The 24526-nt window shown below is 29.6% G+C and overlaps 5 protein-coding genes across 11 annotated transcripts in view; 2 read left to right on the forward strand and 3 right to left on the reverse strand.

The window, feature by feature from the left end:
* The first annotated feature begins 79 nt into the window (after positions 1–79).
* Positions 80–5334, forward strand: LOC130452925 (serine hydrolase-like protein). Its single transcript, XM_056792456.1, has 3 exons — positions 80–302; positions 787–1320; positions 3065–5334. Exons 1-3 carry the CDS (start codon positions 227–229, stop codon positions 3367–3369), a joined length of 915 nt encoding a protein of 304 aa, XP_056648434.1. The 5' UTR covers positions 80–226; the 3' UTR covers positions 3370–5334.
* Positions 4013–9103, reverse strand: LOC130452922 (protein arginine N-methyltransferase 9-like). The gene is made up of 6 exons (XM_056792450.1): positions 8627–9103; positions 7276–7655; positions 7062–7217; positions 6416–7005; positions 4417–4815; positions 4013–4356 (listed from the first exon to the last, which is right to left on the reverse strand). The coding sequence occupies exons 1-6, from the start codon at positions 8977–8979 to the stop codon at positions 4054–4056; spliced, it is 2181 nt and encodes a 726-aa protein (XP_056648428.1). The 5' UTR covers positions 8980–9103; the 3' UTR covers positions 4013–4053.
* A 322-nt stretch (positions 9104–9425) lies between these two features.
* LOC130452928 (uncharacterized) lies at positions 9426–11178 on the forward strand. Its single transcript, XM_056792461.1, has 4 exons — positions 9426–9842; positions 9894–10018; positions 10081–10151; positions 10911–11178. Exons 1-4 carry the CDS (start codon positions 9597–9599, stop codon positions 11072–11074), a joined length of 606 nt encoding a protein of 201 aa, XP_056648439.1. The 5' UTR covers positions 9426–9596; the 3' UTR covers positions 11075–11178.
* A 215-nt stretch (positions 11179–11393) lies between these two features.
* On the reverse strand, positions 11394–17398 carry LOC130452929 (mediator of RNA polymerase II transcription subunit 7). The gene is made up of 5 exons (XM_056792462.1): positions 17086–17398; positions 16731–16999; positions 16300–16666; positions 12928–13110; positions 11394–11616 (listed from the first exon to the last, which is right to left on the reverse strand). Exons 1-3 carry the CDS (start codon positions 17275–17277, stop codon positions 16462–16464), a joined length of 666 nt encoding a protein of 221 aa, XP_056648440.1. The 5' UTR covers positions 17278–17398; the 3' UTR covers positions 11394–11616; positions 12928–13110; positions 16300–16461.
* A 1433-nt stretch (positions 17399–18831) lies between these two features.
* Positions 18832–24526, reverse strand: part of LOC130452930 (disco-interacting protein 2) — a 266446-nt gene continuing 260751 nt past the window's right edge. For 5 of the 7 annotated variants that reach the window (XM_056792468.1, XM_056792467.1, XM_056792466.1 and 2 more), the window contains exons 16-18: positions 23683–24326; positions 22422–22707; positions 18838–22137 (exon numbers count right to left, since the gene is read on the reverse strand). In XM_056792468.1, the coding sequence (XP_056648446.1) occupies positions 21885–22137; positions 22422–22707; positions 23683–24326 (1183 nt within the window). In that variant the 3' untranslated portion in view covers positions 18838–21884. Of the gene's footprint in view, positions 22138–22421; positions 22708–23682; positions 24327–24526 lie in introns of all 7 variants that reach the window. The other 2 variants (XM_056792470.1, XM_056792469.1) reach the window with 1 other exon arrangement.

Genomic DNA, 24526 nt, shown 5'->3' on the forward strand with positions numbered 1-24526 from the left:
TTTTTTACGTAGTACCGATTATTTGATGCACCCTCGTAACATTATATCGCTATATAAAATAATTAGATAATATATACTTATCAAAAAAAAACAATTAGTAACAATAATAATTTATAGAAAATATTACGCCAAATGACCTTGATTCCAATATTCAATGTAAGTAGCTTTAGAAACTTTTCTTCGCGTTCATTCGACTTTTTAGGTTATATACAATAAAACCAACAATATGAACGTAGATAAACGGAACAATAATTTGGGTATCAATGAGTTTCAAATACCAGTTCCATGGGGACATATTGCAGGTAAGTTTAATATTTAATTTATTCCTAATTTACATTTTCGATAATTATCCAAACCAACGTATACCAATTTTTGAAATATTTGAGGTTAGAATGAATGATTATTCATGATACTGAATATCAACTCGTTTATAATATTATAATAAAAACAATGTTAAACATTAATAATGGTTTTTTAGTTATAAGATTTTATATGAAAAACATTTAATATGAGATCGTTCAATTCTATTTCTCATAGAGTACATTAAGTTACAGCGCATAAAAAATACCGAGGGTCTTTAAAAAGTACTACTATTAAAAGTTTTGAAATACAAATATAATAGATCACGAGATAAAAAATATCGTCAAATTGTAACCAAAATAAAGAAATACAAAACTAATTTTGAAAATATAAAATATCTTGTTTATAAAAGTTTATTATTGAAAGTAAATTGAAACTTTCCACTTAACTATATCTAATTTTGTAATGTTGCTTTTGATATTTTAGTAAAAGCTTGGGGAGACAACAAAAATCCACATGTCTTGCTATTTCATGGAATTGCAGATAATGCAGGAAGTTTTGATAATCTAATTCCATACTTATCAGCTAGCTTTTATTACATTTGTGTCGATCTTCCTGGACATGGATTCTCCTCGCCGTTTCCACCACATTTACCTATACATTCAACAGATTTTCTCATAGTATTCAAATTGGTGGTCGACTATTTTGAAAAACAAAAGTATACCATAATAGGACACAGTTACGGAGGTCAGATTGGTTTGCTGTTTGCTAGAGTGTATCCACAACATGTGGAAAAATTCATATCTCTAGACGGTTTGGTTTTGTTTGCGATAGAAGCAAAAGAATCCATGAAAATTCTAAAATCGCGATTAGAAAAGCATGAAGAGATAGTTGCAGCCAAGCCTGAAACTTATACCTACGAAGAAGCTTTAAATCTGATTTCCAAAAATAGATTTCATGGTGAGGTTTTAACTAGAGAAGCGTGTGAACCTTTGTTGAAGAGATGTTTGCATTTACAAGGTAACATTTAATCATTTTTTATACTAATTTTTTCATGCCAATAACGGATGACTTTTACAGCGCCCCAATAAATTTATTAGCTGCTTTCCAGTATTTCCAACACATTATTGGAGCTTTTTCCTGTATACTACTCATTTTATTATAATCTATTATTGTTTATTAACTATTACAATTTTAGTTTTTAAATTGTATGTTTGATGGTAAATGAAATTTACTTTATTATCACTGAATACATTCGAAAAGCTAATTACTTGAGCCCTGTTATTCTTATTTAGACTCAAATATAGGTCAATATTAATTGTAATTCGCAAAAAACTCAAATAAATTTATTTATTAATGGTGGAATGCAAGTTAGGGTTTCTTATAGCAGCACTGATTCTTGATAAAGCCCTAACTTTGAACTTCTCTTTTTTATAAAGAAAATGAGTTAATTAAGAACTGAATGTATTCGCTTGTGTTTAAATAACATGAGAATGATCAGAATTAATGGGATTTTGAGTGAATGAGTGCCTTTGTTTAAAAGTTTTAATACTGAGAATAGAATAAAGAAACTTTCTGTTAAGGTACATGGTTAATCAAACAAATCACTCGTAATAAAAAAAGGCTTTATTAACTGTCAATAAGAAAAATAAAAGAAACATCTTTACAAATGAACAGGACTGGGGCCTGTCAAGTCACACGTTGTGCGCATGAGCTCTTCCAAACATACAAGAGATCATGCGCTCTCCGCACAACGATACACATGCGCACAAATATAAATGTAGTACTCTCAACACTTTCACTTCTGAATTATGAAAGTAGTGAAGAGGAACATGCGAAATAGGAAAGTTTCAAGAGGGGCGACACGTGTGAAGTTAGACGTATGAGTGGCTGCCTATCCATTAGGTTCGATCTTCAAGTGAAATTGTAATCCGAACAGGAAAAAAATGATTAAGAGAGCGAGTTTTTTTTAATTCAAAAAATTATGGGTTATATTGATTATTAATCATTAAATATCTTCTTTATTCAAAAATGTTAAGCAGCTGTACTACTTTCAATAAAATCCTTATATTTGTGTATAGAAACAAAAACTTTGAAAATATATCTTGTAGATGATCTTATTCAAAATATGAGACATTCTACTAGAAATTTTGACATATTTCTAAATTCTGTCTCGTAGAGGCAAAGATGAAATTCTAGAGAAAAGAAGAAAAACTTTACCTAAATTCTGTGTCGTAGATTCTTTGAGCACACATAGAACTGACTAGAATATTTAAAATCACTCCAAAATATTGGAGAACTTCATAATCATATAGACAAAGGTAGAATTATAGGGAAAAGAAGAATAACTTAACCATAAGACCAAACGAAGATTGCATTGCAGGTTTTTGTATGCTTCTGATTGCCGATAAATATATTTAAAAACTTTGTACAAATTTCCTCCACGTGTTTCATGAATTGCGTGGATTTAATTTCGATAATTGACTGCACAATATTACGTTTGTTGCTCATTTAATTATAATTTTATTGCTGCACATTTCTAACCTCTCTGATCATGTAATTAATGACAGCTTGACGTGTTTTCGCGGGCCTTGTTGCCGATTCTCAACACTAAAGGTCTAATTACACTACAAGACCTTCAGATTTTTCCTTCTAATTGGACTATATTATTGATCTCCGGTTCATTGGATGAGATTAAAACGATGAAAAATCAATTTGTATGGATAAATATGAAATTAGTTAATTGTGTTTTATCATATTTCAGATAACGGAAGGTATATCATAACCACAGATCAACGTATAAAGTCTTATATAAATCCTCTTCATGATATGAGATATAGAATAGAGACTTTAAAGTACGATCCCATAAAATGTCCAACTTTAATGATATATACTAAACTCAACGACCGACCAAGGAAAAAGTACCATAAGTTGCTGGAAAAACTGCACGCAAATAAAAACATTACCGTTCAATATATTGATGGAGACCATGATATACATAACAAGAAACCGACGGCAGTAGCTCCTTATATAAATAAATTTTTGTTAATACAAAAGTCTAAAGTATAGTTTTTAAAAAAATTAACCGCTTTTTCAAGTATCTATAGGTAGTTGTCGAAACAAAAATTTCCAATTTTCTTGTTTAATTTCTGGCGCAGTCAATAGGATTTCAAGATCTACAGTAAAACGACTCAATATCATATAGTGAGTTTGGAAATAATATCTGCCCGGTTTGTAATCGTAATAAAACACGCTAATTTGGCGATTACAAATTGATACCAACAGTTTATTGTGATTTGTGCTAACTGACACTGGTGGGTCAGATAGATAACCTTTTATCAGGGTCAGTTATCCCTAATCTCGATCATATTATATTGTTGGATTGTGAGAGCAACAGACGTTAAAATATATTATTTTTAAGCTAATACCATTAGCTTGAAGATTTTACTAATTTCGAGTTGTTTTTTACCGGTTACTTGCGATTGTATGGGTGTCGCCCTGATTCGTTTTTTTCGCGCATGATTATATATATAAACAGATATTTGTTAATGGAATGACAAATATCACCACGTCGTCGTTTATAATCTGTGATCATCTTTAACTAAATCGTGTTATTTATTTTTGGTACGCTCCTAACTCTAACGGCGAGTCGCAGATTGTCGTATGATTAGCAATACACACCTCCTTGAACTAGACATGGGAATAAATAGAATAACACATCAATTATTAATTTATTTACAAACATTTATTAATTTAAATATAAAATTTCATATATGTACCGTTTCTTTGCATTTTTATGCTAATACCATCTCCTAATTGGATTTCTTTTGGTTCCGCAAAGAAAAAACAAGTCTTTTTAAAATGTATACTATTCAAAGTCGAGTATACAATGTCTTCGTAGAATTGTATATCGTACCACAACAATAAGGCGTTTGTCACTCCGCCTCTGGTGACTATTATATCTTTGGATTTCACCCCGTCTCCTTCTAATTGAAATTTAACCGGAGGCGAATGCTCTGTGTACATCAATCGTTCTAAATTCGGATGCTCGTAACCCTAAAAATCGTTCGCGCTGTTAAAAATTTGGCGCGGTCAATAGGATTTGTTGAAACTTACCGAATATTCGTTGATAATTTCGGCGATTTTGAATTCTAAGACATTCTCATCGTCAACTCTGTTACAAAATTCAATATACGGCGAACTGATCAATTGAACGACGATAATCAAACTCTGCGGTATGTTTATCGACGTTCCTATTTCGCTTTTTTTAAAACAGCAATTTTCCAACGATCCATCAACGTTAATTGTATCGAAAAAGAAAATGCACGTTTCTTGACCCGCGGTGATTTCTAATTCGCTGACAATAATGAATCGTTCTTTCGGTATGTGATTCACGGACAAAACGTATTCGAAAAACGTTTTATCGGCTTCTGTTTTGATCGGATGGTAAACTGTAGAACAATTATTTTTGGCTAGTAAGAATCCTAATAACGGACAGACGTTGTTATCGACAACCTATAACAAAAAAAGTTCATTTGGTTTCAAAAAATCAACAAACACGCTACCCGCAGTACAAATCATGCAAAAACCATTTATATAATAAAGGTTCTCAAACTTTTTTGCTTCAAAGACCACTTTCAAAATATTAATGGCTTTCGATGGACTACAGATAACATCCTATATGAAAGAAACCTTCCAGAAATGTTTTTAGGATGATTGCATTGCCAAAAATGTTTTTAGTCTCTTGTTACTCTGTATTTAATAAAAGTATCCTAACTATTTGATCACAACTCGTATACTATATAAAAAACTTCAAGTTTAGAAGTTTTTCATATAGTGTTAAAAGAAATGGAAAATATACTAAAAGGAAAACGTTTTCTGAAAATTTCTGATACTGGTAAGACCATGACAGGGTAGATAACATCCTATATGAAAAAAACCTTCCATAAATGTTTTTAGAACTGTTGCATTGCCAGAAATGTTTTTAGTCACGGATTTAACGATGATTGCATTGTAATAAATGTTTTTAGTCTCCTTTTTTACTCTGTATTGAATAACAATAAGTCTCCCTACTATTTGATCACACCTCTTAAACTAATTTAGAAGTATTTCATATAGTATTGTGTTAAATGGAAATTAAAGATTTAAACTTGACGAAAATGAATAATGATACATTATAAAAAGAAAAAGTTGAAAAATTTGCATTGTCACATTAACAAACCCATTATCTGTTGCATATTTTCAATTGATAGCACCATTGATAAGATGGTGTATATAAATTGGAATGTTGTTATGAATCATAAACTGCTGAATTATCAAAACAAATACATTGATATAAATATATTTATGCTGCAGTACAAAATCACGTTGGGAAAATTCTAATAAAGAAATAAAAAAAAATAAGGAAACCACAAGAGATAAGTAACACCACTACCACTAAACAAATTATTATCATCCTCAGAGACTGAAGATAAACTATTTGTGAGGGAATTAGAATCTACATTTAGTTATGGCTACTTCTTCTATAGTTGTAGAAAAAATACAGTGTGCTACTCGATTAGATTTTACTATTACAGCCATAACATTACTACAAATGATACAAGTAAAAGAAATTGATGGAATCTGAAGGTGTCTCAGAATAACAAAACTATTAAGGCCCATATCATGTTAATATTTGTCGTAGGAAACCGAGAGGGGTTTCATTTTATAGAAAATTTAATTTATCCCAAAAAAGTTTATAATGAAAATTTCCCAATTTTAATCAATACAAAAGTTATTAGTAAAAATCTGTAAAAAATACGACAAAATCAATTTTTCGTCCACAATTTTGTTTACACGCCAACCCGAGGTTTCTAATAAGAATGAGAATCACGTTTTATATAAAATAAATAAGTAAATCCAATATGGAAATCAAAAAATACTTCCAATTACTCTAATCCTACAAAAAAAATATATATTCAAAATTGTGACTTTTTAGTCATCACTATGATTAATTTATATGCTAATACAACCTAGACTGAATATATTATTAATATAAACGTGAAATAGTGGCACTAGTTTAAATTCAAACAAACATAATCTAATTGGAACTTAAGTGCATATTAATATTACTTACAGTGAGATTTGTATTCCAAAACTTCTGCGCTAAGGCGCACACACAATCAACCAGCTTCTGATCATTCAAAAATGTTACAACTTCTTTTGAAACTTTGTAACATGTGTGATCGCCGGCGGCGGTCTCCAACAAAGTGGCATTTATCCCACAATCTCTAACTGTAACTCTAACAGTTACAACAGTTCCTTCGACAACTCTAACTGGATGATCCAAGCAAACAATGGCTTGTTCCCAGCAAGTGACTTGTTCTTCGTCCAATGGATTAGTAGTAATGCTTATATTTTCCGTCAGATTCAAATCGAACCATATTGCAAAAGCCTGTAACTCTCCCTCTTCGATGCACCTCAACTGAACTATTTTTTCGTGTGAATCGTCGTTCAACATTTCCGTGATTTGTTCTAAATTGTAGAAATCTATATCGAACACTTGATGGATGTCAGTCATGTATTTAACATCCCTTTCTAATAAAGTTTCTGCCTCGTATGGTTCTAAATCATATTCTGTTAAGCAGACGTTTTCAAGATTCAGTAGTTTTAAGGATTTAGCATTAGTCCATTTATGTTGTTTAACTAGATCAGGACAGCTTAGACCTGAAATTTTATAACTAATAACTTACAATACAGAAATTTTAAAAAATCTCTTATACCTGTAACATACAATTTTGCCCCACAAGGAATTATTTTATAATCCTCTTCCGTTCTTAAAACGGTTGAAGCATGGTATATACTTTCTAAAGCCCTTTCACCAAATAGGGCACAATCAAATACTTCAGTTACTAACAAATTGCATTTATCTGGTGGTTCTAGAAATACGATGACAAAAATATTTCAAATTTCGATATCAACACTCCTAAAACTTACCTTCCAAATCTGTAGAATAGCAATGAAGCACTTTAACATTGGTAACTTCATTCTTCTTGATCACATCTAAGCACATATTATACAATTGTTTATTTTCTTCAATCGCCACAATGGAAGTTCCAGGTAATTGTGCTGTTATGAGGCTTAAAAGTCCACATCCTGCTCCAATATCCACGACATGCTTATATCCTTCTTTAACCACAGATTTAATGGCGTTCTCGTAAGCTAAATTTCTACTTTTATCATTGAGCATTCTAAAATGCCACCTCGGTATCTGGTGCCATTTCACGTGCATCAAATTGATTTCAGCAGGGAGATAATTCTTATTAACTTTGACAGCTCTTTCTAGGTATCTTCGAGCTATATCAATCTCAGATATCCTTTAATAGAATTTAAAAATCTAAATGAGAATCAATTGAAATGCTCGGCAATATAGCATTTCTAGGTTAAGTTAATACTTTATAGCATGTTCTTTTTCATGTTTTTTAATAGTTTAGAACAGACGTGATGTTGAAAACTTATTCTCAAAGTGTTTCCCTATGTATTGAGCACTTCTAGATTAGTCAAGTGTTATTGAAAAATATATTGAGCTGTTTTACCTTTCAAATGCAAGTTTACACATTTTCCATTAAAAATATCATTATGGCAAAAAGTGAGATGAAATATGAGTAAACTTAACTTAAATGCAATGAAAAGTGTAACTAAAAGCAATTTGTCAAACCAAAATATATAGATTTGTAAAAGTTTTGTAAATGGGTGTAAAAGACAGTAATAAAATGGAAACTGATACAGTAAATTGTATTATAAATATAAATTCATAAATGTGTATATTTAAACACAATAATATTCGTGTTTTTATCAAAATTTTATGAAAATTGGGACAAAAAGGCAACTCTGCATATCCTTGCATTAAATAATAGATACTAAAACAGAGCATACACTAACAAGATAACAATATTCTTAGAAACCTCAATTGTAACATTAAGATAAATCAGAATTGACTTAGGTACTATTAGATAATGAAATATGAAATTGAGGTCACTACTTTTTCAGAAATTCAAAATACACCTTTAGTGTTTAGGCTATTTCTAGGATTTCCACCCAGTTGAAACTAATCCTACTTATAGTAATTCACAATTTTCTCTAGTCCAGGTGATATACAAAAAATTTTGAGTACAAATTTGATAAAAAAAATAGTTATTATATAAATAAAACATTTGATTAAGTAACATGAATTATAGTAAAAAAATTGTATTGAAAGAAAAATAATGTGGAAGATAGATTAATAAATCTGACTTAAAAGAATTATTACATATGAATGAAACTTCAAATTAATATAGAATTTACTCACTTGAACATATATGCTCCCAAATTATTTAGGATCACATAATTGTCGGGGAAAAGATTTAAAGCTTGAATATAACATTTGAGAAGTTCTTCTATATTTGAAGTTTCTTCTAAAACGGCTCCCATCTTACAAACGAGTTTAGTAAAAACCGTTTGAACGGCAGAAGTAGAATTCGAAGGGTCGTTCAAACTTTCGAAGTAAAGAACGAAGTTTTCGTAAGCTTCAGCATAATCATTCTTAACACAGGCTTGTTTGGCCTTCTTCAAATAAAAGAGACTGTTATTTTTCTTTTGATGTTCACCTAGTCGGGGAACTCTTGATGCCATTTCTGGTTTTTTATTTGTTTGTCGTAACATTTATGCCTTCTTTTCTTTAGTAATCAATCTCAACATTTTTCCTCGCACTCATCAAAACTATTCTGTCACCTCCTAGCTCCAACCATTTAAATGTCACTGTCAAAAACAGCTGTCGAAAGTACATTTCGATAACCCGTTCCATTAATTAATGAATTTCATTTCATGATTATATGAATTAAATTATGTTGATATATTTTTTTTTCCTTGTTATATATGTGATTTTTAGTGGAGAAAATAAAATCTAGAAGAAATATACATGAAACGTCTAATTTTTTTATGTTTTGAAATAGTACACGATTATTTTGTATGAAGGAATAGGTACTTCACTGGTACATTGGAAACTTTGTTCATACCATTGAAGTTATGTAAAAACATAATTCAAAAATAATATTATTTTTACAATTTAAGTTTGACAGATCTCTAACAATAAATAATTTACCGAACGTATCCTGAAAAATGACTTCCGCTGTCAAATTTGAAATTTGATAAACAGAAAGTTTGTTATTTTGAATTTAAGTGAAGTTGTAGATCACAGAAATCTAGCCTCCGAAGTAGGACAATTTCTGTTAGTGCTGTTAGAATTTTTCATTATATTTCGTATCTTGTAATCTAATAATATGAATACCAACGAAGTACTAAAATTTGTATCAACTATAAGTAATCAAATAATAGAGGAAATTAACTCATCTTCCGAAATATTTGAGAGAGACCTTAAAGATTACAAAAATGTACCAATAAAACTACAGCCTCTACCTATAATTTTGGATTTCCTAAACAAAATTGATAATAAAACAGCTGAAGATAAGTTGGACAAAATGTCTAATAAAAACAGCATATTTTTAAATAAACTCGAGAAAGAAAAGGTAAGTTCATTTTCCATTTAGTATTAATCTTTTGTAGTACTATGAATTTAGGATGAATTACAACAAAAACTGGATGATTTAGAAAAATGCAATATTGAAGCAGAAAAAACAGTAAAAACTTTAGAACAAAAATTAATGAGTCTTAAAGCTAAACAATCAAAAATGGATAAAAAAAGGTATTACTACTACTACTATTATTTATCAAGTTATATAACGTCAAGAACTGATTTATTTGTAGGGCTGAAATATTAGTCTACAAGTTACTGACTAACACAACTTTTTGTTATGAATCTAATTGTGTCAAAGGCTGTATCCTTTACAAAATAATGCTGTAGTTTTATTTCAAATTTCATTATTACATTGAAATAATTTTAAAAAACTATTTAGGCTAATAATATTATTTCCATCCATAAATAATCATAGGATTGTTAGGACACTTTTTTCAATGGAAAAAGTAGAATTTAATGTGTTTCTTACATAATGTTGAATGTAAAAAAGTGAAGAGTGAGTTTTAAAGATCATATCATTAAAAATGTTGTTAAAGAACATTTAAAAAACTGCTGAATTTACAATTAAATATTCTTTAATGAAGATCGACAAAAAAACAATAACTCACAGGTGCGTGCTCAGATTTTTGCTCTGGGGTGATCAGGATATAAGTCCAAGGAACCTTCGGGGGATCTGAGAGGTAAAATTTAAAAAAAGTTTTTTAATGGTGTTGTTTTGGTTCTTTAGAGAGTGCTATTTGTAGCTTTACAAAAATAAATTTACTATGTAATTATGAGGCTCAAAATTATTTATAAGATATCAGCTTTTGATGTACTTCTATTGTTTCTGACTAATTTCATTTTTAGTTTGTTTTACCAATACCTGGGTTGGTAACTTCAAATTATAACTTGATATTCTTGTTCATTGAGATAAATATGATCTGACTTCAGTACTATTTTTTTTTTTCATTTTGTGGAGCAGTCACTTTTCCCTAAGATTTCTTTTCTCCCTAAAAGTGGTTTCATGAAGAGTTTTTATTAGAAAATAGGATCCATATTGTTTTTTCTTAATAAAATACAGATGTTATTGGTGAATCTCCGGAAAAATTTAAGTGTTTTGATTTGAATCCAAAGAAATTATCTTCCAAAGAAATCACTGATGCTTTATATGAAACATTGAATAAAGTTTATAATGATCCAACAGAAGAAGAAGAAAAAGATGAAGAGAAAAAGTTGCAAAATTAAATACAAACTTAAGAATATCTTTGATTTATCTTTTACACCAAGTTAAGTATCTTAAGTAATTTTACGCTTTGTATAAATTCCTAATAAAAACATTTTACTACAAACTTTTGTTTTACTTTTTGTTAAAACTACAGGAGTTTAAAGTCATTGTTATTTTATACGTTTACAAAATATTGGGAAAATTTGCTTAACTTGGTTTTAATATAAGCAAATTTTTCATAAATGATTCAATAGTAAGTTTATTCAAAGGAAGCAAAATGGATTTTTGTGATGAATTAGTCAATTTAAAGGAAAGATTTGGGTAAAATAAAATTCAATAATGATATAAATACAATTTTTATTATAAATTCATATACCTACACAACATTATTTAGCAAAATGTCACAAAACATAATAGATTTAATTATGATTGACAATAAGATTAAATTTATGTAATAATGTTAAACAAGAGGCCAATGCAAATGCAGTCATAAATAATCCACAAATAAGAAATGTTAAAAAGGACACTTGGAAGATTAAGGAGTACAATACGTAGAAAAAACCTAAAAAAATTAATTTATAGTTTCAACTCTACTACGATTCAGTGAATATTGTAACACCATTCATTCATATTGCCACTCATTCCAGAACTTTCTATTTAATCTGAAATTTTTCTAAATTAACACGTGTCAACTCCTATTCCTGACATGTGCTGTTTCTATAGCACAAGAATATATTATTCAGTAATTCAAAATATCTTCAATAACTTACAGTTCAGTTTTTTCAATAACTGCGTAAACATACAGGGTAAGGTCAAGTTATAAGAAAAAGAAGAATAAACTATCTAACCTAGAGGCTTATACCAGTGCACATCCAAAGTTCGAGGGATGCCATTTTGATCCTTGCATGAATTACTGCATTGTCAAGTGTGTGTCATGAAATTATGAGGTGATTCAAAATATTCAGCTTTTCACCCAAATTATGTTAAAATAGTTAGTTTAGATTGAAATGGTGATAACAAGTCAACTGGCAACTGTTGTGTTTGTTATTACAGCTGATTCAATAATGAAGATTATTTTCTGAAGGCACGTCCTCGGTTTTTTTGAAGTTTTGGTCACAGATTACGCAGTTTTAGTTTATACTGTCAATTATTGAACAATGTAGTTGTTAATTTCTGTTTTTGTTTTTAAGTTCACTTATTTTCTGAATTGCTCGTTTCAATAGTGTGTTTGAAATTTTTATGTTCAGAAGTGACGTTTGAATTCTATAAATAACCGTATTTTCAAATTTACCGCCAAAACAAAAATAAAAATGAACGGTATTAGTACGTTCACTCTCATTCTCCCCTCCATATCTCTCATCTAATCTCGTTACAATACGAAGTTGATAAAGGATAGATTGATTAGTAGGAAGTCGTTAAATTGCTTGTTGAATACGAACCGAAGATTAAGCAATGTTTACATTCAATTTGCACCATTCGCGGTTAACTTTTGTTTTATATCCCCTTTTTAGATTAAGTTTAGGTTAAGAAAACATTTGAGCAAGGATAGAGTACGTATCTAGATTATTGTTGAAGATTTTAGTTAAGTAAATTTAGAAGAAAAAACACTCTGTATACTATTCGATATTCCATTCTATTTTGATGGTTTTTCTATGTTCTCATCTCACGGCTTTTGACAGATGACGTCACATGTACATCGGACAACCTATCCTTTACCAACCTTGGCTACACCACATTAAACTCTCTACTTCCTTTTCCTTGATATATTTCAGTGTTACCAATATTGTTATATTGAAAATGTTCTCACTAAAATTACTTTGAAAATATTCATTTTCTTTAATAGTAAAACCATCTATTTTGGAGAAAAATCTACCTTTAGTTGATAACGCGTTGCTTAGGTCTAATATCACTTTGAGCGGTATTAAGGCTGTTGCTGTAACAAATGGCAGTACACCAATGCAAATACTAATAACTACTAATAAAGTTGTCGTGGGTCTTTCAGCTCCAAAAGTCCTTAAGCATGTTCTCACAATCCTGATACATCTTTGTGTGATACCTATAATTCAAAAGTGAAACGCGATTTGTATGTAATAGCATAAATTATTGCTATTTTAATATGAATTTTAAGTATTTATAACAGTTTTGTTATTTAGTATAAACCTAATTAAATAAAATTACTCAACCCTCCTAAATGTTTCCAAATTAGATGATAAAGTGAGTTTATACAGATATGTCAACAAATTTTTTAGTGAAAACTATTTTTATAAATAGTTCGACCACAAAAAATATAGTTTTCAGAGTATTGCGATAATAGTAGAAGATTTTGATTGTTTAATATTGATTTTGAGGTTAGGGATATGTAATTAAATGTTATAATTTGAAATTTTAACTATACCTTTCAAGTATACTAAATTAATTTTAAACAAATAACAATTAACTAACCTAAAATTACATTGAGAGGATTAATAAATACCCCATACATTTTTTTTGTGACAAAAACTGAGAATTACAAATTATTATACCCATATATCCACTCTAGGCACATCACAACAAATGATGACGAATTTCTATCGCAAATAGATTAACAAAAAACATCTTATCTATATATGTAAATTACTTTTATAGATATTTCAAGTATTGAGTAGTTGGATAGTCGGACTTAAGACGTATATTATTAGACTTTTCTAAATTATTGTACAACGAAAATATTACGCGATAACTTTAAAAGTGGAAAAAATATTAAAATATAAATTTTTTCATGTATTTAATAGATCCTCATTTTTTTTGTTGTGAATATAGTTTTAACTAGTCTTCAATAAATAATTTACCACTTAGGTACTGGCTAATGTAGTAATGCAGTTCGCCGAAGCGTAGTGGTTAGAGTACAAGCCTCACATGCGGGAGGTCCTAGGTTCAAACCGCGCCCATTCAATTTCTTTTTCTACTTATGTAGTAATAATTATTTTTAAATGGCATTCTTGCATGTCATAGAAAAGAGTTGACAGACTTGATAACTGTACAAAGGGCACCTTTAGTATTATCGGTGTAAGTAATTAAATTCGTCTGTTGTTTAGTTAGTTTGCTCTAATCTTCTAGTGCTTGAAAATTGAAAAAAATTACCATTATACTTCTGTGTTTTATTAAAATTTTAACTAGTGGAAAAAATATTGTGTGCAATTCGTGTGTAAAGGTCTTTTGTAAATTAATGTATTTGTCGGATGATCCGCAGGCTCACATTCGTTGAAAAAAGGCTACTTTACACACTTGTTACATAAATAAACTATTTTAAACTTTAAAATTAATTGTACATTATTTTCATACTATGTACTTTTTCTTACCTATAACCTATGTATTTTAATTGTGGAAAGAATTTTTGAAAATGGAAATGCTTACCAATAATTGTAATAATATCCATCCCCGACTAACACTTTCAAGTAACGTTCATTAATGGTTGAATATAAATAATTTTATTACTTTACAATTTTAATTTCTTATCAAACTTTTAACGTTAAACATGTTACTTCAATTAATATTAATGGTAATTGTTGGAAATTTATCTACAATCATTTTAAATACCTAGAAGATATATAGTGTGAGTTAAGTCCTAAAATATGATGACCTGACATACCGGAATCCGCTGACATCGCAGCCGGCATTTGTACACCTTACATAATTATAATTGTTTGCTTTTTAACTAATGTATTTGTTTTTTAAAAACTACTTCATGAAAACCAAAACGTTCACTTGTGTTTCATTGGAATAATATATATATTTAACTTTCAAAAAAAGGTCAAACCAAACTTGTTTTCATATTTTCATATACCTACAACAATATAATTTGAGAATTGATTGTTAGATATTATTTTATACGGCCCTTTACAAAAATATGTAATACCTTCAGCGAAAACGTGATTTCCATAACAAATTCTCGTGAAATAAACTTTTGATTCCATATAATATAACTTTTTAAAGTTCAATTTATATTTCTTATAAATCACACCCTCATGTATAATGTTTTAATGACTTCAAATTATTAATAAACAAATACGTGAATCATTTCTATAATTAGAATTATTTTTTATACTTTTGTTTAATTAAAAATCCCAATAATATTTAAAAACACTGAAATAGTATTTTAAGTTTACGCAGAAAATTAACCTTGTAAGGTTATAAGCCAAAATACGTCAGAACAGTCTGTATTGGTGATAATGTTTTGTTAACAACATCCTTGTTCTTTGGTTATAAAAACTGATACAAAGAATTATAGTAAAAGCAAAATCTAAAAGTCAGCAATGTCCTTTCGACGATGGAACATCGCTAGACAGTGTCACGAGCTTTCAGAAAGTCATAGAAAATCATCGCATGAGATTTAATTCAATTTTTCGACCAATATGAATGTTTTAAGTATCTGTAAACAACTCAAATGGTTCTCGTATGACAGCATGTTCTGAGAACATTTACCATTAAAAATGTCAAACTTTATGATGGCAATGTTAGATTTGACATATTCACATCAGTGTTGCTATATCTTATAAATTAAGTAGCAACCCTCGTATAAATTAGAATAAATATGAAAATATAAAAATGACCAAGTATCTTTTGAAAATTTACTTAAAAATCAAAGGGTTTTGTAGGTTGAATTTTAAATTTATCCCTCTCAGGATCTACAATCTACTGAATGATTATCCTATTCCTGGATTAAAAGGGAGCATTTTAATTGACAGTTTCTATATTTTTTCGCTTTCTACATATAAATAAAATGCTGGTAAATATCTATTAACTGCCAAATAATTATTATTTAAGTAGAAACAAAAAATCTAAAAATGTAAACATGAAAAAATATTTTTGAAAATTTATTCATGAAAACTAAAACAATAAAAAATAAAAGGATTGTATAGGTTAAGTTTTAACACGTTAACTGCCATCTATGGAATAATTAACTTTCTCAAAAAGTTTTTTTGTTAAAAAAATTAACCAAGAAATAATATGATTATACTTTTTGCAAAGCCTATATTTCTACACCTTTGAATGATAACTTTGTGTCTAAATTAGTGTTTTTAGTGATATAATATAATTAAATCAAATTCTGAAAATTGCCTTGGCAGTCAACTTGTTAAATTTAAAGTTTCAACTGAACCTATCAGGATCTACGATCTATTGATCCAAAATAACTGTTTCTGAAAAAGCCCTTATGTGAGATGAACCTTAGAAAATGATAAATAGCAACAATGTAACAATGGCTTACCTATTTATTGTTTCCTCTTCTATATCCACAAAATTAAAAATGCTTTACCAAAAACTAATTTATTTCAATATAATTAACCCACTTGAAAAATCAAGTCACAACACTATGTACAGAACTAAACACCAAAACTATTTACAAAAATAATAAAAACCAAGAATGAAGTCACTGCATATTATCAACGATACTGCACATAACCCTGTCCAAAATATAACAAGGGTCTTGATTATTTTCTGAATTATCTTTATTTTCACGGTTCATTAATAAATCAGTGTCAATCATTATTTTAGAGTCTAAATCCATGGGTTCTGGTAAATTTTGAATAGCTTGTTGAAGAATATCCATTACTTTATCTAAATGCTTTTGAAATCTGTAAAAAAATAATTGTAAAAACTCAATAGGATTATTCAGAGATTAGAATTTTTTGAAATTACCTATTTGCAGTTTCTATCCTCTGTCTTTTTTGCAATTCCATCATTACCCTCAAAGTTTCCCTTGCTTGATGTGGTCTAAATTCGTTTAGTAAATGATGTATATGAATGAACAATAAACTTAAATCTTCTACCTTTTCAGCTCTGCGTTGTGAATCAGGGCACTTCACCAACAAATCCAATAAATCTAAGAAATTAGCTAACAGAGATTGATTCAATTTTTTTAATTCTCGCCTTCTATCAAAATGAAGAGGGTATAACCTTTTAATTCCCTGCAATTTTTATTAAAACTTCAACACTACTTACTAATACAAAATTAAAGTAAATGCAATTTTAAAATATAGATATAATTAATTACTTGACTTTCAAGCGGCCTGATAATATTTTCTTCAGTATTAAATGCATTTCCAAACATGTGGTACGTATCTTGTATTGGAGGTGGTGGCTTTGGGGCCCTACCACGTCTAATAGCTTCATCTGTATATTGGTTTACATATTGCATAGGCGGAAGAGGTAATGAGCTAACTTGGATAGCGTCTGAACTCGCCATTTTAATTAATTTGAATAATAACTTTATAAAATTACTTCTTATTTATTTATAAAACAATTTTTGTAAACACTCCAAGCTCTTCTACTGGTTTACTGTCAATATGTCCATAATAGTAAATACGTAACAATCCACGACTTACGTGTAGTGTCAAAAAGCATAGACAAATAACAATTTTCAGCTACCTTCAGACTATAGCGCCAATTCCGATGATATCCGATTATCGAAAGCGGTACCAAACATTTTTAGGTGGATAAAATATTCTATATTAAATATAGTTTTGAATCATTAAGAATTGTTTAGTGTCGAATACACTTGATACTTAGTTGTATTCGATTTCAACGATGAATATATTCCAGGTTTCTGTTTTTTACTATTTAAATGATTACACCAACCGATTTCTCTTATAATTTTAAAGGTATTTACTTTAATTTGAAAAGTTGTAAATTCAATTAACAAAGGAAACTTGAATGATACTGTTACCAATATCTTGAAAGGCTGTAAGGGAATTAACCTCAAACATTACGAGACTAAAGTAGCTGTGGGACTCAGCCAGGTTGGCCTGCAAACCACACCAGCATTGTTATTGCAAAAAAGGGGTCGTCTTTATATTTTAGTTTAGTTTTTTGTGAACTTTGTTCTAGCAATCAATTTAAATCGCTAGTTCGCTCTAGAAGTTGTATCCCGAAAACGGTTTGATGATTAAAAAGTGATTTTAATACAAAATAAATTTCATTCTAATATTTAGAGATACCAAAGGCTTTCTCAAAATGCATTATTTTGATATTTTAAATTGCAATTAATAAATTGAGTACTTTTGAGTTTAATTCTGAACGCGTATAGATAAGTTAACTGATTTATTATTAACATAATAACCGTTCATTTTTCAATTTATTATCAGTTAAATCAGTTATTTTAAGATCCTCGATTGATGGTGCCCACTGATCCTCATTATTTAATAACGCAAGAAAACTTAGCCATAAGAACCCAGCATCCGTTTCACTCTTTTTTTTTCATCCAAAGATATGCACCGCACCATCAGTGAACATAAAAGACCGACTGGTATGTGGGAATGTACTAAACTTCTATAAAACACTGAAACATTTCCTCTTTAAGCTAAACCTCTTCAGGATTTCCGTCCTGGACAAGTGTTACCATTCCACAGTATGGATTTTTTCGCTTGATTTCCCTTTGCACTATAATATCTGTAGCTGTTGCTTGGAGTGATTTGATCGTCCAAATTGTTTCGTTTCTTCGTCGGTAAAATTGTTTCTACCTACTCAATTATGACGTTTCAGTTCTCTTCTTTTTATAGCATGAACTACTACGATACGATACGTGTTCGGTGTTTTGTCACTGTTTGGCAAGCATGTGGATGGGGTTTTAAGAGGCCTCCATTTGATTCTTACGACCTCAACATGCAATATTTGTAAAGGCACTTTAGCCTACCAGTCCAGCGGGTGGCTTACCGACTTACATTAGCGTTTCTCACTTATACACCGATGGAAAAGGGAGATGTGGGTGAAAAAAAATAAAAATAAAAAATAAAACAAGCAATTATAAAGATACATTTAATCATAATTTTTCAACTGTGACCATGTATGTAGATTCATTTTACATATTAACTAAAAAGGGACATTCAATTGTGAAGTTTAATATTTTAAAACTCTACAAACTATGTTAAAATATGTACATGAAAAATTAACTATTGTCACATCTGTATATCAACATAAGTCTGTGCAGAACTAAATAAATACAACACTTTTCCGTAACTCCGATTGAGCATTGTAAAAAAGCCCATTCATAAAGAAAATATATGAAAACAAATATATATATATATAGCAATAAAAATTTTCAAAAGCAATAAAGGACATAACTTTTCCAATAAACGAGTAATAATAAAACACAATATTTATCAAAAAATCCGTAAGCAGCCACTAAATCGTAAGACTAGAGTGATAAATACGAAACAGTTCATGAAAACGCAACGTTGACACATTTTAAAAAATTCCTAAAAATTAGTAATTTAATTAAAATTGATGATCCAATATTTTGAAATTTAGATATTTCATAACATCACCGTGTCCAAAAAATGATTAGCCTAAAAGTAACAATAAATATTCAGCAATAGTGATGACTATTCAATAAAATTTGTGGTAGTGTAGACATAAATTATAAGGGACAAAGAAAACAAATTACGTTTCCAATTACTGAACTGTAGTACCATCATTTAAATGTAATTTTCAAAATATGTCCGTTACTATGATCTAGCTTTCCAAAGATGAATTTTATTCACTGTTAAAATTATACAAAATGAAAGTTTTATACTGAATAAAATAAAAAACTGTGAATTCTTATTGTGGTGATCGGCTACTAACATTGAGCTGGTATCTATACTGAAACTATGCATCTAGTCCACAGAAATGATCAAATTGGCTAAATAACAATACTTCTAATAACGATTTGCTAATAAGTCATGGATAAAGGAAAATAAAATTGTTAGTCCATATGAGAATTGTAAAATGAAATTACAGCATGCAAGTTACTATCTCGTGATATTTTACTTTTGCTATTTTGAATTCATCAAAAAAATATTGGCTGCACTGAATAATTCATACTGTCAGATTTAAAGAATAATAAAATGAGAAAGATAATAAAAATATACTCGATTGCTTTATAGTTTACTACCAACACAAAATTATACCATTTAATAATAATTGAATACTTTTTGATAACAATAATACAAAATATTGACATTTTTTTACGAAAAATCTTTTTATAGTACATTCATTATTGTCACACATGATTAGAGGCAAACAAATCAGTGTTGCCAATATAAATTATCACATAATGGCCAACCCACAAACTTCTGTTATTTATTCAAATAGTAGTAGTAGTAGTAGGATAGTAATCCTATATCGTTCATCTATCTATTTAATGTTTTCATTTTCAATAAATTCCAGTATACGTTAGTTTGTATGAGACATGAAATGACAACCTCCAAAGTTTTGTGACATTAACGAATCTGTCAAACTACCTATTCCTCACGTTGTTGGTTGAATCAATGTCACCAACAAAGTTAAATGTCAAATTTTATTATGGCCTGTCAGTTTTAAAAACGGTCATTAGATGCTAAAAACATAGGGAAATATTCGCATTTTGAGGTTATTGCGTGTTCTAATTCTTTTTATTTCACTGTCATGTCAAAGTTGGTATCACAAATTTAAATAGAAATTATGATTAATCATTATATTGTAGTAATATGTCAAATGTCATTAAAATTGCAATTTTTATTATCACAGGTTATTGTGCCAATAAAATGTCAAGTTTCACAACGGACTAATGTCAGTTGTAAGTTATTGTGGGTCCCGATTCTTTTTATTTGACAGTTTTATTTAATTCTCGTTTTTCTGTGCTTCTTTATGTTTTTAAAAAGAATTTCCAGCATATATTGAAGCTTAACTATTTTTTTAAACTATCCAGTTTTTTTTAAATGATTAAGTTGAGGTGCGTTAGTGCATCTTATACAATTTTATTTATTGATAAGCGTTTGCTGGTGTTTCATTAAAGTTGACATCATAAACATAACCTAGAAATGCGAATTTTGATACACTAAATATGTTTAATCATCGTATTGACGTGATATAATGGCAAATGTCATTAAGATGTCAAGTTTGATTGAAACGTTAAATATCATTGTATCATTAAAACGCCAAATGTCAATCTCCCATATTATTTATTCAATTAATTCGAAAATATTGTAATTAATACCAAATTGTTTATTCATATCGATTTCTGTGGACTGTTCTGGACAAAAATAATTGAAAAAATGCAAATTCAATTAAACTAAGCGAATTAACTAAGTCATAAATATACAACTTAAAAATAATGATACAAGAAAAATTATAACGATACATATTAGACCCTACTAAATGGCCTTATTTACATTTATAACTCGCCGACTTATACATTTTTTTTAATATACACTTGATTTTCTAAAGAAAATTGAGCAGTTCCTTAAAAGCGTCCCAAAGTTCAAAACACTTCAATAATTATTTTTTATCGTTATATAAAAATTTTTGAAATGGACAACTTTGAGAAACTTCAATTCAAATCACTAATAAAACCATGGCGCAGATTTTTTTAATTAACAAATTGCAATTTTTTATTTTCTACTGAAAACAAATAAAAATTAGAAAATTGATTTAATAAAAATTAACAATCAAAATCAAATAAGATATCAGCAATAATGAAAATGAAACGACCGTAAACAAAAATAAAATCGTATTGTCAAGACATTTATAAAAAAAATAAGCTGGAAATTATTATTGGGCTCTTATTCCAATGCCAGATCCACAACCACCATAAACAATAATGTAAAAATACTAAATCATACTGGTGTTATAGTCCAAACTTCACTTTCTATCTTCTTCAGACTTAAAATAGATGTTTCAAGCCGCAATTTAAATTCAGGAAATTTCTGAATACCAAATATTTAATTTTCCAAATCAAAATTTTAAAATTCTCGCTTATAACATCAGATATTTAACTTATATCCTTCATTTTCATTCAAAAAGTTATGAATCTGACAAAGAAAAATCCGTTACATTTTACATATTATAAGCCACATAAATTGGATCTAATTGGTCAGCTAGGAAACCGTCTCTTAAATGCATACGTTGCTTTTCACCACGTGAATTGATTGGTACTACACCCGGATCGACTACAACGACTACTCCGACGATGAGATGGTGTTCCTCTAAAACGGTATTCGTTACTAAAGGAACGAGATCTAGAGCTTCGCTTTCGTTGCCGTCTAATTCTACTACTACAACCAGCAGATTTGTCCAAGTGAATACAGCACTGTAAATACAACAAGTTTCCATAGAAACACAATTTTTATACTTTGAGAAATATGAAGTTGGATAGGATAGTTGACAAACATTTTACTTTTTTAACAATATTTTTGATTTGCCCTCTAAAATACCTATAAAAATTGTCATGTTTACAAATAAATGAATGTAAGGTTAGGTTAGGTTAGGTTTAAAAGTTTACAAATAAACGAATGTAAGGTTATGTAATGACGTAGGTTTTACGAATTATGACGTTACGAACGAGGATAAGAAAAAATAACTTTTTGTACTTACCATTCTGCAATTTTTTTATGGCACCTCAGAACGCTATTTTCTATATCTATGGGATGATATCTCATGCCGCGCAGCATTATTGTTTCGTCGAGAGCACCTACTACAAAAACGGCATCGTGTAATTCAGGCGAGTCCGAAGGTACAACGTGATGCGATGACCCCAAGGACTCGTTATCGCTTTCTCTACTAATGACGGTTTCGTCGGTAACGCAACTATTTTCTGACATTTCCGTTCTTCTTAAGAAACCTAAATATCCCGTTCTGGCGTAAACTTCCCCTGTATTACCTGCAAAATATATCAACTTATATATGTGGAATACATTTGGATAATATTCTTTTTTTTTGTTAGTAACTGTACGGATACTGTAACTTTAGCCACTGCCTTTTCAGTATAACTCATAGTCGCAGTCACGTGTTTAAATGCCTATTTTTATCTCATTTATTTTCTTAAAATATTAATAATAATAAATTTTTATGAGGAATTGACTGTTTTTCCTTATGTACATTCCTTTCATTTATAATTAGAAACTATAAACCAAGAAGTTAAATTTAAAAAGGAAAGTATTAAACTAACGAGATTGATTTTAAAAAATCACAAGGATAATTTCTTGATCAATGCATTAGATCTTATTTTTGCGGGTAAATAAAAATATCCAAGAAACTAGTACTAATAATTAAATAGAAATGTTAGGCAACAAAATATTTCAATAATAGTAACAAAGGAAATGGCCCGCTACTGGCGATAAACAAATTTGTTTTCCTGACTTAAAACATAACCACATTTATCTGTAAAAAGTTAAATTTGGAAATAAACGATTTTTCTTTTTATCTTGGTATAGAAATAATTCATAAAAGAAAATTTGGTATAAAAATAAATTAAATCACCATTTAGTATCTTGTGTTATTAGGTCTGTGCTTATAAACGAAATTTTAATAAAAAGAGACCTAAAATAAAGATAATTCATCGAGAAAAACATATAAAAGAGATCTAAGAAGTGAACAGTAAAGAATTTAATGATTTTAATCTAGCAGGAACTTCCTGATAGTAATGAAATAATTTAACATAAACAGTTTTAAGGTTAAGTGGAGAATGAAGAAGGATTTGTGTAAATTTTGTTGTGAAAGGGGGCCCCGAAAGAAAGTTGTATAAAAATTGATATTTCAGAGGCAGTAAAATAGATGAATGGTTCATTATCCAATAAATTGATACTCAGATCATATTGAAATCAGAACAGAATAGGTAAACAACCAAAATACTTACCAGTAACTAAACGGGCATTAAAATGATCTCCATATTCGCTCTCGTCGCCGTAAATAGTGAAGTATCCGCTTGCGTTGTGTCCACTTTGCACCCAAATTTCTCCTAGATGCGAATCCCCGCACTGTCCCTTGCTCTCAGGATTAGCTATAATCACTTTAACTCCGGGTAACAATTTTCCGCTTTCCATCAAACACAAACTGTGTGGACTGCCTCTTTCTACTAGGCTCACTCTATCGTTACGAAGTGCCCTCAAATCGACGTAAACCGTTGAAGGTTCAGGACTAGAAGCACCTTGTAGACAAATAGCGACGTTTACTCTACATCCGAAAGACGTCGATACCGCTCTAGGACTAAGTCCTAAAGCACTGAACAACTTCGAAAAACTAGTAGTCAAGTTCATTCTTGGTCTTTCTTCGGCTACTACGACGCATGTTCGAACGCAGGCTAAATTGATACCTCTAGATTTGAGCTGGTTAACGGAAGAACCGAGACCTTTTGTACAGAGTTCCATAACGCCATAAGAACAGAAAGTGTCGCGAACTTTGTATTGACTAACAGCACTGAGCCACAGAGCTGGATTCACTTCTACTTCAGAGGGTGGGATCAAAATGGAATGGTGGCCTGAGTAGATACTGCTTAAACACCTGGAACAAAAAACGTACTACAATTCAACATTTGGCAACTCATATTTATTATTCAGATTAGAGGAGTCTTTTTTCATACTTTTGCAATGGTTGCCAAAGAAAAGGGAAGGGGAGGTCTTATAGTGTACTTGTAGTTAAAAAAAATACCAAGTAACAAACTGATTTTGATCAACTATGGTCTTTTGTTGATAATTTTGTTA

Source organism: Diorhabda sublineata, chromosome 2, assembly GCF_026230105.1.
Source record: "Diorhabda sublineata isolate icDioSubl1.1 chromosome 2, icDioSubl1.1, whole genome shotgun sequence".
In the NCBI taxonomy this organism is placed as follows: domain Eukaryota; kingdom Metazoa; phylum Arthropoda; class Insecta; order Coleoptera; family Chrysomelidae; genus Diorhabda; species Diorhabda sublineata.